The 15,296-nt window shown below is 39.0% G+C and overlaps 1 protein-coding gene across 4 annotated transcripts in view; it reads left to right on the forward strand.

The window, feature by feature from the left end:
* Positions 1-15,296, forward strand: part of PHACTR2 (phosphatase and actin regulator 2) — a 292,400-nt gene that overhangs the window by 65,251 nt on the left and 211,853 nt on the right. Inside the window, exon 1 of one of the 4 annotated variants that reach the window (XM_019029804.3) lies at positions 5,961-6,473. The exons of 2 other annotated variants lie outside the window; for them this stretch is intronic. In XM_019029804.3, coding sequence (XP_018885349.1) covers positions 6,461-6,473 — 13 coding nt within the window. In that variant the 5' untranslated portion in view covers positions 5,961-6,460. Of the gene's footprint in view, positions 1-5,960; positions 6,474-15,296 lie in introns of those variants that run through there. One more of the 4 variants, XM_019029803.4, reaches the window with a different exon arrangement.

A 15,296-nucleotide genomic window follows, 5' to 3' on the forward strand; every position in this document is an offset into this window, starting at 1 on the left:
TTGTTTGTTGTTTTAATTTTTTAAAAATTTTTAATTATTATTGATACATAATAGTTATACATATGGGTTACATCTGATATTTTGATGCAATCATACAACTTGTAATGACCAAATCAAGGTAATGGAGATATTCATTGCCTCAAGCATTTATCATTTTTTATGTTAGGAACATTCCAATTCCACTCTTTTAGTTATTTTGAAATATAAAATATGATTGTTAACTATAGTCACCTCATTGTGCTACCTAACATTAGTTCCTTTAGTTTTGTTTTCACTCTCGCTCTCCCCCTCCCTAATAGTTTTATGGTTTTGGAGTCATCTCCACCTTGTCCCTCTAACCTTCCTATCTAGTCAGGTTTTCTAATGACATCTTGAGGAAGTTTCTGCTCAATTTTGAGGGCATATTGCCGATCTAGTATTTAGGGACCCACGTGAAGCTTAGTTAATTATTGATTATGATGACTTATCCTCTCCCTGCCCCTCAAGGCTTTATAAAGCCATGTCTCCTGGAACTAAGGCATCAGCCATTTGTTTTTCCAACCTCATTTCTTGAGCCAGGACTCTCCATTCAAGCAGAGCCTAGCTCTGATTGCTCCTTTCTCATGTGGAGCTCTTTTAGAGCCATTACTACATAGAAGCTGCACATCTGGCCTTGACCTCTGCTTTTGTCCCTTGGGTACAGCAGGACACTGCAGAAACCTCACCCACAGCCTTCAGCTTTTGGCTCCCTTCTCATTCATCGAAATGGTCAGCTAGCTTCTTGTGCCTAGCTGTGATTTACCTATTTAATATTTTATCTATCATTGCTATGTGTTTGGAGCAGTGGGGTGTTGTCCAAGTGTGGATTCACCAAACCACCTTGGCCAAAAGTCCAAACTTGTCAGAAGACTGTGTCTGATGGATGTTGCCTTATGTAAGGTCCAGACACCAGGCAATCTGGGTGTGCAGAAAAGTTTCACAGCCTCTGCATTAAGATGTTAAAGAGGGTAAGTGTGGGCCGGGCGCAGTGGCTCATGCCTGTAACCCCAGCACTTTGGGAGGCTGAGGTGGGCAGATCACCCGTGGTCAGGAGTTTGAGACCAGCCTGGCCAACATGGCAAAACCCTGTCTCTACTAAAAATACAAAAACTAGCCAGGCATGGTGGCGCATGCCTGTAATCCCAGCTACTCAGGAGGCTGAGACAGAAGAACTGCTAGAATCCATGAGACGGAGGCTGCGGTGAGCCAAGATTGCACCACTGCACTCTAGCCTGGGTGACAAGAGCAAGACTCTGTCTCAAAAAAAAAAAAAAAAATACTTGGAAGTAGCTAAACTAATTGAAGACATTTAAAAATGTCTTTACCTCCAACAATTTGCTGTTAAAAAATTATTCGATGACACTTGTTAAAGCACAGTAAGGCAGGTTTTATTTGGGACCATTGCAATAGGTATAGGGACAACTGCCATGGGATTTTGCAGTCGGGGAGAGGGATTGGACTCAACTTTGAATATAACAGAGAAAAAAAATTATAGCCAAGGAGCAGTGTATGTTGCTCTGCCTTAAAAAAAAAAAAAAAAAAGAGGTATCAGGCACGCTCCAAGGACCATGAATAAGGGAAAAGAAGCAAATGTTATCCAGAAATTCAGGAGACCCCTCCCCACACCTTACATCAGAAGAGAAACCCCAAAAGGAGAATAGTTAGGCAGAATAGAAAACAGTCATGTCAACTAGCATTGGCCTAAAATCCACATAGTAGAACATTGGATAAATGTATAATCTTTCTTGCCCAGATCTTCCTGGAAATACTATCTGTTGCAAAACTTTCTCCTATCAACTGTTTTTGGTTAATAGTTCAGGGATTTGGTTTAGTACCTTGGAGAGTTATATATCCAAGCATTTTGTTTGTCAAAACTATTTGATAGCTGTATTTGTAAAAGCAGTGGCTCAAATGTTTTTAGAAGAGATTTTCAGCTGGGTGGGGTGGCTCATGCCTGTAATCCCAGCACTTTGGGAGACCGAGGTGGGTGGATCACTTGAGGTCAGGAGTTCAAGACAACCTGGCCAACATGGTGAAACACTGCCTCTACTAAAAATACAAAAAGTTAGCTGGGCATGGTGACAGGTGCCTGTAACCCCAGCTATCCAGGAACTGAGGCTCGAGAATCACTTGAACCCGGCAGGCAGAGGTTGCAGTGAGCCGAGATCATGCCACTGCACTCCAGCCTGGTGACAGAGCAAGACTCTGATTCAAAAAAAAAAAAAAAAAAAAATAGAAAAGAAAAGAAAAGAAGACACTTTCAGTAGAATATGTTCCAAAATGAATAGGGAGCAAGCTTTCTCGCTGGTAGTCAATATTCTGATTCTTTGGATGAATCAGAAACTCAAAAGGTTGAAATAGTCAGATAGGCCCATTTGAGTATCCAAGAGATCTACTGGACCAGGCAATCTAATTACGTGGACAGTTTACTCTTTTACTTCTCCATCCTGAGAAACAGAGCCTGATCTTGTAAGAAAGGATTCCAATTCATCCTCTAAAAGTAAAACTATGTTCTTTTTAGCCTGTGATTTTGGAGTGTCTCTGCCCCTCGGAGTGGTGTTTCTGCTCTTTTTCTCCATAGAATCCATCTGAACTGGCCTTTATCCCCCTGGGCTCGAATTTCAGTTAGGAAAGGCAGAGTATTATTGCCACCTATTGCCATCAGTTCTTCTCTGTACTTCCAATAAGTGAGAGCTTCTCGTAGGAAAGTTAAGAAGTAATGTGACCCAGTGCACTGGCTCATGCCTGTAATCCCAGCACTTAGGGAGGCAGAGGCGGGTGGATCACCTGCGGTCAGGAGTTCAAGACCAGCCTGATCAACATGGTAAAACCCATCTCTACTGAAAATACAAAAATTAGCCGGGCGGTGGTGATTACAGGTGGTGAGCACCTGTAATCCCAGCTACTCGCGAGGCTGAGGCATGAGAATTGCTTGAACCCAGGAGGTGGAGGTTGCAGTGAACCAAGATTGCGCCATTGCACTCCAGCCTAGGCAACAGAGCAAGACTCCGTCTCAAAAAAAAAAAAAAAGAGAAAAAAAAGAAAAGCAAGCAGAACTTTTATAGGGAGCCAAGACATTATCTTCTTTGTTAAAACTGAGAGAGACAGTTGCTAATAGGGTTTTTTTTTTTTTTGTAGAAAGATGTGCTTGGTGATGCATTTGAAGACTCAGGGCCCCACAGCAGCCTTGCTGTTGCCACCTCAGCCAGACAGGCCCGGCGTCCCAAACATCACACAACCAACCCCAGGCAAACACTCTCTTAAAAAACCCAGACAGTGAGGGGTTGTGTCCTTCTTTCGAAGGTGGGATCACACTGAGGGTACTTGGATGCAGGTGCTCCAAATTACCCCAGCCTCAAACAAGTTTGTCGAACTCTAGGCAAGCTGAGTATATACTCATGGGAAGTTTAATAAAAATGGGAACGAACCCCATATTTAGAAACATAATGGAGAACATTAGGCTTATCGATGCCTCTACCATGCCCACAGCATCTCTGGGGCCATAGGAAAGGGCATGGTGAACATTTTATAACCAGGCATTCCCCAGCTACAGCATATTAATTGTGGGTGTGAATTAAATCAAGGGAGGGAGTGGATTCTCCCTGGAGCTTGAGGAAAATGGTCCACTTACTGTGCTTTTTCACGGTTGCATTGCCCTTCCTGTGATGCTGGGGAGGGACAGAGGCGGGGCAGTGGTGGAGCCAGTTACCAATACAGAGAATTGGGAAGCAGTTATGTCCTCGGCAATGAATGCAGTTTTTGAACAGGGCTTAATTTATAATGGACACTCAACATTAATTTTCTGATTTCTAGACATTTTTCCATGTTGCCCATTTCTTGTTTATCTCTTAGTGGAGATGTTTAAGTATTTACAGGCAAGGGAGGGAGATGGTAAGTTCCTAAATACCTAGGGGAATCCTGTGACAAAATAGTATGAAGAATTATTTTCTGCCATTTTATTTTTATTTTATTGTAAATTGACAAATTTTAACTGTATATATTTATGGGGTATGATGTGATATAATGACATATGTGTACAATGTGGGATGATTAAATCCAGCTAATTAACACATCCATCACCACAAATACTTGTCATCTACCATTTTAAATTGCAAAAATGGACTGAAGGACCACAGTCCTTCAACTGAAACCCTTGGAGTCAGTTGTGTTTCAGAATTCAGAATTTTATTTTAGAAAGGTAATAGAAAACATATGCTACTTATTATGAATCACTCCTAGCAGGATCTGGGAAGATTCTTAGAACCTATAATATTAAACATTTCTGTAGCAAACATGATTATTTGCTGTAAGTGGAATAAGTAAAGATTTTTAATAGCATCACGTCACTTCAAGTTATGACACTAAATGCATTTTGGAGCGAAACTTACAAAAAACAACAATATTTTTAAAACTTTCTGGATTTTAGACTTGTGAGTAAAGATTAGATTTTATATAAATTGCATTGCGAGTTAGGGAGTGCTTAATGGGCTGGCCTTGGAAGCCAGTCAGTATTTATGAAAAAAAAGTGTGTTTCGAACGACCAATAAAATGAACTTTTGGAACATAATCCATTTGTCATTTAAGGACTAACAGTATTAATAAAAATGACTGAGAGTCACATTTTGAACTGTGGACAAAGCTAATATAAATATATTCATATTAGGCAATAGGCACTGCCAATAGATGAGACTTCTTAGCTACTCGTTACCCACATCTCAGCTTTGATGATGTATCTTCTCTCTCTGTTACCTTTATTTCCCTGTTATCTCCTCTTTTTTTTTCTTAAAAATAGTTAGTTTGTCCTAGATTTGGAGCTTATAACACTCACTCTGGATAGTTGGCAGGTCTTAATCAGGGCAAGTAGTTGAGGTATAGAAACCACAGTGATTTCAGTCTCATGGGATCCAAGCAAATTTTTAAAAAATATATAAAGATGATTTTTTAAATTCATAGAGTGATATACCTTTAAAATTGTGTGACAGAATTGAAATGACAGGGTTAAAAATCTCAGGTTAAAAATCACTGAGAAATTCAGCTTTTATTTGAGGAAAACATTTCTGAACTATCACTGACGTAAACGAAGTGTTTTGTTTAAACAATGAAAGAACCTCATATCTATAGGAAATCCTGAAGTTACATTAAAAACAAAAATACTTAAACCTAGAAGCTGTTACAATGGGAAACTAGACTATAAATAATTTGTGACCGGTGTGTCACTAGGAATTCCAATGGCATAAAGAAATGCTTAATAAACAAATTGCCTTTCAAATTTAGCAACTCTGGGGATATAACACTATGAACTGTTTTTTAAAATTCTGTCTGTATGAAAGACCTGGAGAGCCTAACTATACTGTGGATTCATTTCATCGTAGGTCCTATGGGGTCATTGCAAATCTTTGTACTATATTTGAGAAAACAGTTGCGCTGTCCCCAGCATCTAATGTCATGACAGCCACGAGGCCTGGCACCTGATTTCTCCAGCACTGTGCTCACCCTTGTGTCCTGACAGCATAAGCAATTTTTGGTGTCTTTGAGAGTCATCTTTACACAGCCAAATTAAATGAAAGAAGTGAAGTAGGGCCTTCCTGTGTTAGTCAGTCTTTCCTGATCTTCACATTTCGTTAGCCACAGATGATAACGGACTGTAGAATCCCCTAACCTCTTTTGACAGTTCTTTCTTGTATTATTAGTGACATTCAGTGAAAATACTTTGAATTTCTCTGTTAGGATAGGTGAGCAGAAATTCTGATCAGAAGTAGAAGAACTAGTCATGATGAACATAACTAAAATGGAATGGCAATACTCAACTTCCTAATATTTATTTGGAACAGAGATATTAAAGATAGGCTTTATTTTTCAATGTTTTATCTGCTACTCCCTGCCTCCTCCCCCAACAACAACCAAAACACTTTAAAATTTTAAATTGAAAAGTTGCCCAGTCATTCAGTGATGTCAATGATAAAGGCTGAACCATATTTAGACTAACCCCAAGGAAAGGATAATGTATTATATTTTTAAATATTCCTTTTTACCTTTTCATGATCAGTGCCTCTTCCTGCTCCTGTTTGCCCTGGCACCTTTTGGAAAGCTCTGTGTTTTGCATAGCATGTGCACTTTTTTTCCTGAAATGTGCAACACATTCAACATTGCAGTGATTTTTTCTCCCTCCTTAGCTTAGAGCAGAGGTGGAAACCCCAGGGGATTCAAGTACCCACTTGATAGGCTCAGTCTCTCTTAATCAGCCTGTAATGGAGCTAATGGCTGTTTGTCATCCTTGGAGATATAAATTTCCTGGCGGTGTCTCCTGCAGACAGTGCATGAAGTATGCTCAGTGTGCCAGCAAGGGCTGATAATCAGCAGAAGGACAGGGTGCTTCGTTAGTCAGAAGAGCCAGGGCTTCCCGGCTGCCAGGCTACAGAACTCGCCTCGCCACTCCTGAGACATGGACAACGCCGGTGGGTAAATCAAGCATGAATTCTTCATAGCTGCTGGCTTCCTTTGCAGCCCGCATCCTTTACTGCGGAAGGTTTGCCTATTTGTTGCTCTCGTTTTGCACTTAAATGTTCAAGACTGAGACGCGTGTAATATGTGAACCCCGATGCATTGTCCACAAGACAATTAGTGTTTACTTTGAAGTTTAGGAACTGGGAATGCAGACTGTATTCCAAATTCACCTTTTGTGAAGACTACTGCTATTTTATTTAGGCTGAAGCAAGTGTGGTGTTTGATTCTTTTGTGCTCAGAGCGGTGGGTGGAAAATGCATACAGTTAGTGAAAAAACTATTACTAAGGGATGGCACAAGGTAGATGGAATTAAGTTAATGAGCTGAGCAAAAATTCTGTATAAATATTACAATATGCACAGTGTAACAGCATGAGAGCTCTTTGGTCTGATGCTTTCATCTTCACGTTAGGATGCAATGTCGAAAATGTTTCGATAGCCTCTGATATTTTAATTTCAGAATAGAGACATTAGTGGTCAATTGTGAACCTTTAAAAATGTACTTATTTTTAGTATCTTTACTTGATAACTAGACAAACAGAAGATTGAAGTATGTTAATGTCAATTAAATAATTAGCATAAAATTATCAGGTGGAACTTTTTTCTTTTTACTTTGCTGTATTGAACTTTTAGAGGAGATATACTGTGAGATCATGCCCCATTTCAGTGTTGTCGGCACTCAAGCAGAATTCTCCCAGCTGTGTTATGGATTATCTGTCTCCTGAAGCTCATTAGTTCAGTTACGCAGCTGGTATCAGCTTGAAGGTGATGCTTCCCACGCCTTGAGACACGGTCAGCTCTTCTAAGAGGTTACATCATTTAAAACACATTCTACACTACAAGACCACCCATTGGTGGTGAGATAAATTTGTTTATGAAATTGAGCTAGTTCAGTCCTCGGCGCAGGTAGCATAGGCTAGCAGAGATTTTAAAGTCAGCGTGTGTTAGGTTCTTTTATGAAATAGCTTACCAGGAACAAAACTCTGTGACTAACATTATTTGGTCATTGCCATTGAAGATATTGAAATAAAGTGGAACAGTATAATATCAGGGATGAAAATGTTAGGGTGGTGGAAGAAATGAAACAAGTGTAAGGATGTGTGTGTAGTAGTAGCAGGAGTGAAGCTGGATGCATGTATATGGATTATACCCCCATTCTGGTCATTAAAAAAAATATACTATAGGGCTTGTCATAAAAGCAGGTAGGTATGGTATTCCATGACAAGGCACAATTTGAAGATCAACCAAAAGCTTCTCTAATTACAGCAGTAGAGTGAGTAAAAATTAAATAAATAAACTTAGAATCTCTAATTTAGCCTCATTTAAAACTTCTGCCACCCACAATTTATTATACTGACATTCTGGCAGAACGATCACTTTAATTCAAGTAAATGTCTTTTTAAACTGACTCACATATTTATTTAAAGGCCATTTAAAAAAAGGAAAGAAACTCCTGTGGCAGACTTCACGTAGGCTTAAAAATGCTAAGGGTTATTTTTCTTTTTTGGGTAACTAGAGCTTTGGGGGATGTTTTCACAATCTCTAGTTATGTTATTAAATGCAATTAATAAAATACCTCTGCTCTTGATGAATTTAAGATTATTTAAACACTGTGGAGAGTGGCTTGTAAAGTAGCAATTTCTATATCATTTCAAATTTTAGGTGTAATCTCAAATATAGCCATACATACCTTTGAATAGAATAACGGGTTTTAAATCACATAATTTGAATGCTTCAGAAATAGCATGTTTCTTATAATGGCTTATAATTGGCTGTCAGTGATCACTTTTCGTGGTAATTTTTTGATGAGGTAAGCAGCCTCTCTTACAGGAGGAAAATGTAAACATCCATTACATACACACATTTCAATACATCATATTGACTGTAAGGGAAGCATTTAAGATAGAACTGGTAAGTGGCAAAAAAAAAAAATCTGAAAAATCTGAAATAACTTGGAGCACTACAGTTTCTCCAATTTAATTTAAAGAAGATAATGATGTTGAGTATTTGCCTAAATTTTTCTAATCAGAAATGAATTGAGGCCCTGGATTTCAGAGCTAGTAGTTTAGAGCTGGGCACTCGTACTGACAACTGGATCATTAGTTTCAAGGAGCCAGACCTTCTTCCAGCAAGGCTTTCTGTGTGGGAGTTTGGATAATTGACAGGCAGAAGCACAGCAATGGGTCCACACAGGTTGAATGTCCCTCATTTATTCAAGTCACATAGAACGCCGCATCAGGATATTTGTGCATGGTTTCTGCTGTTAACAAGTAAAGAAAGATGAGCTGCTTGGGACTCCGGCCCTTTTGGTGGGTGTGTGTATATTTCAGCTATCATGGCATTGTGAATCTGTCCTTTCTCTCCTTAGCAGCAAAGAGCTGACATTCCTACTATCTCGGAGAAGGAGACATCCCTTCCCCATAATTGCTGGCTTCTGTATTCCTTTAAAAGCTTTTCCTGGAATAACAATAAAATATTTATCAAACTGTGTGTGTGGAATATGTCAGGGCAATTTTAGCAATATCTAACATTTTCTTCTTTTTTTTTCAAATGGCTATTTCTTCTTAGAAGTTATATAACAAGTCGAATAGATGGTGCTTTAGAATGGCACACCTGTGACTACAAGCACCATCAGCGTTCTGCCAGTGCCACTATCCTCCTTACCTCCATCAAGTGGTTCTCGTGAATGAACTGTGATAAGACATTCAGAGGCAAAGTTGATTGGTGTGTGATTTTTATCTGAAACACAATTTTTGAAATGTAATCCCATATTCTACAGTGCAGAGTCTGTTAAAAAAAAAAAAAAGTTCTGCAGAATTTATTGTGTTGGGTTTTCCCTACTTGATATCAAGATATTTCAGTTACCACATGTGGGTTGAAAGAGCCACACTCATTTGGAGGGGAGGTGGCAGCTGCTGAGAGCCCCTGTGCCTTCACCGTGCATTCTAGCTCAGTGGTTCAAAGCCTTTTGACCATTGATGTACATTCATTGAGTTTGAGAAGGTCACAGTCTGCCAGCTCCCTGCAAAAGAGACTCGAGAGTTATTTGGAGCCAGACTGAGGAAGGGTTTGGAGTGGAGTAGTCGAGAGCATCAGATAATTTTAGCTGAACGTTGGCTCTGCTACCTGTCATCCCAGTGACTGTGAACAAGTAATAGAAACTCTATGCATTTAATTTTCTCATTGGTAAGGGGTGACAATAATGGTACCCATCTCATAGGATTGCTATGAGGAGAAAATAAGATAACTCCTGTAAAGCTTTTGGTACAATGGCTGGCATATGGCAGCATACAATGCATGTTGGCGTTTTAGAGAGTCATCAAAAGATTGAAGCAGGTTGCTTTATGAACAAATAAATATATGCTCCAGCAGCGTGGCTCTGAAAGTGGCGTGGATGACAGTGTGGGAAAGTGAGCAATTCTGAGCAAAGAGACTAGTCAAGTGGCTGTCTCAGAAGTAGAATTGGAAATTTATGTGGGTGGTGCAATGGGCCTGGGGTTGGGGGATGCATTGGATATGCATCAGCAGAGCACGACGAGTGGATATGGAGGCAGGGAGAACTGCAGCAGTCAAAGGAGACCCTGGAGGTTTCCCGTTAGAGAATTTAAGACAGTAGTCCTGCACTACTGAACACAAGATGAGTTTTCAGAGAAAGACAGTGAGTTCCATTTTGACATTGTTGGGTTTGAAATACCTTGTGTGTTGCGCACTAGCCATAGTAGTTGGTTCACTGATGACTATTTAATCCACTTAAAGGATTAAAAAGGATTCCTGCCCCCTCTCCCTCCAGTCTGTGGGAGATCCTATGGGATGGTACAGAGAAAGGAAACTTTCAAATGCTTCATCTTTTTTTATAGATGGAAATAAGACCAGGCAAAGAGAAACATGCTCCTAAGCATTGAAATAATTAGGGTAAAGGCCAGGCTGTTACATAAGAAAATGTAAGCACGAAGACATTTCATTTCAAGCTGGTTCAAAACCTTAGCAGCCCAGGTTGTCATGCCAAAGTTCCTGAACAGCTAAAGATGGTGACTCAGGAGAAGGGTTACCTAATGGGGCAGAGATCCAATAAGAATGCATATGTTTTGAAAGAGGATGCTTTCTAGAATATTTGACTATGTTTGCAAACTCTATTTTTTGCAATTAAAATTTTGTTTCCTCTAATCCTCCACTTTCATGATCTCTTGGTCTTACTATCTATAATTTTGTTAACCATGATACTTTTTAGAAATTTATTAATGTTATATATACACACACACGTACATAATATGTACACATGCATTTGCATGTGTATTGTTAATATATGTACGTATGTGTGGATTCTTTAGTTAGGGGATTGTCAGCCTTGATGTAGGGGAATGTAATGTTGCTAGCTCTTCTAAAAAACTTGATAAAAAATTAGAACAGATTTTCTTTTAAATTAAAAAAGAAACTCGTTCTTATCCTCTGAAATGCCCTTTATGTTGTAAAGATTATTATTTAACATTTTATTAACTACCAAGCAAATGACAGTATTTTCCTTTGAATTTATTGTGAAACCCATTGTGCTATTTTAGCATTTTATGTTTCACAAAATAAATATTCTTAGAAGCATCCAGGATTCATGTAAATATATTTTTGTTTTTTGTTTTTTTTTTTTGAGACGGAGTCTTGCTCTGTCGCCCAGGAGTGCAGTGGCGCAATCTCGGCTCACTATAAGCTCCGCCTCCCAGGTTCACGCCATTCTCTGGCCTCAGCCTCCCGGGTAGCTGGGACTACAGGCGCCTGCCCCCATGCCCGGCTAATTTTTACATTTTCAGTAGAGACGGGGTTTCACCGTGTTAGCCAGGATGGTCTCGATCTCCTGACCTCGTGATCCACCCGCCTCGGCCTCCCGAAGTGCTGGGATTACAGGCGTGAGCCACCGCGCCCGGCCCATGTAAAGATATTTTTCTAAGCAAAAAGTTAAAATTTGATAAATAATCTGTTTTTTGGAGCATCTGTTTTCAAAATGCTAGTATTACCAAAATAACTGTTTTAAAATAAAAATGCCAAAAGGAGAAATCAGTTCATATATAAACATAAAAGTACTGTGAAAGTGGGACTAAATTTTCTTCCTAGTTTTACTCTAATAGTGTAGTGACTGTGACCTCCTGCGAGTAAACTGACAGTCATGGCCCAAGAGTGTGCAGAAGCAGGACGAAGTCTTTGTTTCTGAAATGAAGTTTTTACTTTTGTTTCAGGATCACTGGAATTTGTTCTGAGTGTTTCTTTCTTTGCAAACACTCATCTTTCCAAAGGCAGAATGAATTGTGATTTTTCTGTATCACCAAGATGAAATAGAAATGCTTGTCAAATGGCTTCTGTCGAGAACAACTGTTAGAAAAGATATAAAGCACAAGCAAAAATGCATTTTGGTGATAGAGGAATCAGTAATCAACATTTTCTAAATTATATGCCATTCCATATTAATTCCACAGGTTATTAAATAAACTCCCCAACCCACCTCCACACACAAAGAATTTAGCATTCAGGCAATTTTAAGAATTGTTGAGTTTAACAGCATTCAACAGGTTTCTTAGCATGTTAAGAAACATGCTGAGGCCGGGCGTGGTGGCTCACATCTGTGATCTCAGCACTTGGGGAGGCCAAGGCGGGCAGATCACAAGGTCAGGAGTTCGAGACCAGCCTGACCAACATAGTGAAACCCCCATCTCTACTAAAAATACAAAAATTAGCCAGGTGTGCTGGCACATGCCTGTAGTTCCAGCTACTTGGATGCCTGAGGCGGGAGAATTGCTTGAACCCGGGAGGCAGAGGTTGCAGTGAGCCGAGACCATGCCATTGCACTCCAGCCTGGGTGACAGAGTGAGACTCCGTCTCAAAAAAGAAAGATGCTGATAGAATTGGCATATAATTTCCTGCGGGTGCTAATATTTGTTGTGAATTCCTAAGATGGAATATAGAATGCAGCATTTCCAAATCATATTAACCTCAGGTTCTCCAGGGGATACCAAGTTACAAGGTAGATAACTCCAATTTGGAATGCACTGTTAAGATCCCTTCATTCACAGTTTCACTTTCCATTTTTACCTTATTCTTCCTCTCGGGAGTTCTTCTCAACTTCCTGTTTCCAAATATAGGAAGCCATTTTTGGTAACTAGCAAAGTTACCAAAAAGTTACTTTTGGTAAGTAACTTTTAACATAGATATTTAATTTCTAAACAATCAAGCATTCATACTTCCATAAGTATGTACATTTCATGTACATGAAATTCCATTGCACATGTACATGAATATGTACATTTCATGATACTTAACTTCCATAAGTATCAGTGCTTGATTGTTTAGAAATTAAATATCTGTGTCACCTACGTCCAGGATTTCTCTTCTCTTTCCTTGCCTCTAACCTTTCACTGCTCATAAACATCACCATTAGATGAAGTAAAGAAGGAAAGGGAGCTAGGCCTTGAACCTGCTTTGGAAAGCAGTGGAATTCAATGACATCTATGAGATTGGGGGTCATGCCCAGATTTTATCTATCCAAATGTAACAATTCACATGAAATGTTAAAAATAGATGATGTAAGATGTTATATGTAAAAAGTCAACTTCAAAGTTCTATTTTTGTAAATCAGGTACCAAGAACATATATAACAAAGGCAAATCATATTTAGCTAAATGTCAAATGTCTTAAAAGGAAGAAACCTTACTTTCTTGAGTGTCCATTATGTCCTAGGCATCAAGTTAGGTATTTTACACATGTTACATCATTAATACTTGCAGTCACTCTGTAAGTAAATATTATCTCCCCCAAGTTACACATAAGTAGCTGAGGCTAAGAGCTCACCCAATAAATAAGCCAGTAATTTATAAACTTGAATCTAGCCTTTTGTAACAATAGCAAAATTCAACTCATCATTTTTCATGTTGTTTTACTGCTTTAAGAGTGGGGATTCTTGGTCTTTGTGTTTTCCATAGCATTGAGCACCGTGCTTGGGCTGTAGTAAGTGTGTAGTAAATGTTTGCTGAATTAAGTCAACAAACATTTAATGACGTTTAATTAAGTTGGAGCAATTTTTTTAAAAAGCAAATTAATTTGTAAATATCAGTGTCATATGATCTTATTATACATCTGAATACCCTCTTGGATAGAAGTTAGTATATGGATAAGACAAAATATAGTTGTGAAGTGTTTCTTTCATAAACATTCATAAATTTATGACAATTTATAAAATAGAATGCTTTTTGATAGAGCCCACCTATGAAATCTGTTACCATTGTAAAAAAAATTATTCAAAATTTTCATTTGAAAGATGTGATAATATTAGAGTCATTAACAAAAATTATGGAAAGAGCCTTCCCCATATGTTTTTAATGATATTTAAATGAAATGCAGACACACCTTTCTGGAATATGAAAGAATTTTACTTTTTCTCTCTTCTTCTTCCAGAGAGATCATGATTAGAGGGAGGACCACAGAGTACCTGTGCCTTTGTCTCATCTGACCACACCTGTGCCTGAATAGTCCTTTTTCTTTCACTAGTAATGCTAACACGTTACATTCCACATGAGTCTTTCCAAACTCTGTATTACTCTGTGAACCAGTACAAGATTTGACAAACACACAGTGAAACAATAATCTCATTTAAATTTTGATATCTATGTCAAGAGAAGCCATAGTTTCAAAGTTTCAGTTTCAGGTTTCAGAGCTATGGTTTCAAAGTTTCAGGGTTTCCTACCATTTGGTATAAAGTATCTGCCTAATTGTTTTTATAGGTAGCTCTTTTATTATTTTTATAGATAATTCCAAACATTCAGCTATCTCCCCAAAATTATTTTGAATTTTTTCACATAAACCAATTTTTTCCAAATATTTAATCTTCTAATTAGGAATAGTGATTGAAATTGTGCCTCACTATTCACTATTCTAAAGAATCATGATTTCCTTTCTTAGACCTGAATCATTCAGTCCCGGCACAGCATTTATACCTTTACAGGTGTCAAGTTCAAATCCTTATATTTATTGTTATTAGTAATGATTATATTTGACTTATTAACCTGTATCTTCTGTTATTTTCCATGTATCCTCTACATCTACCAGTCTGTTCCACTGTCTGTTCTGTATCCACAAAAGCATTTGTACCTTCATTCTTGCTGTTCTTTCCACCTAGAACACCTTCTCCTCCTTGCCATTCAGTCATTAATTCATCCATACATCCTAGTGATGTTTCCTGGTCACCCACTCTGTGCCACGCAATGTCCTAGTTAGTGTGGATATGAGAGAATGAAACGGAGCTTCTGTCAGCATGCTCCTTCCTTCTAGTAGAGAAAGCAAAATTAGTAATGAATAGACAAAATGCTTGGGGTTGTGATCAGTGCTGCTAAGTTAATCAACTGGTATTTTGATAAGGAATGAGGTTGGGGTGGAGGCTACGCCAGACTCGGTAGTCAGAGAAAGCTTCCTAAGGAGGTGGCATGCAGGCTGAGGCCTAAGGAATGAAAAGGAATCAGCCACGTGAGAGCCAGGGTAAAAATGTGTCAAGCTGAGTGGCCGGCAAACACACACGCCCCCAGACAGGACGTTGACTGGGATGTCTGAGCAACAAGACCAGTGTGTCTGGGGCCTGATGAGAGGTAGGGGCCTCAGACCAATCAGGGAGGGCCTTGAGGCTTGGCCTCTATCCTACCAGCTTTCAGGAGCCTTTGAAGGGTTTTACGAGACTGGGAAGAATGGATGGAAAGAAGCAAGAGTGGAAGCTCCTAAGAATGAAATCCACTTAGAAGGCTCTTGATGG

The sequence above is a fragment of the Gorilla gorilla genome, chromosome 5, assembly GCF_029281585.2.
Source record: "Gorilla gorilla gorilla isolate KB3781 chromosome 5, NHGRI_mGorGor1-v2.1_pri, whole genome shotgun sequence".
NCBI lineage: Eukaryota > Metazoa > Chordata > Mammalia > Primates > Hominidae > Gorilla > Gorilla gorilla.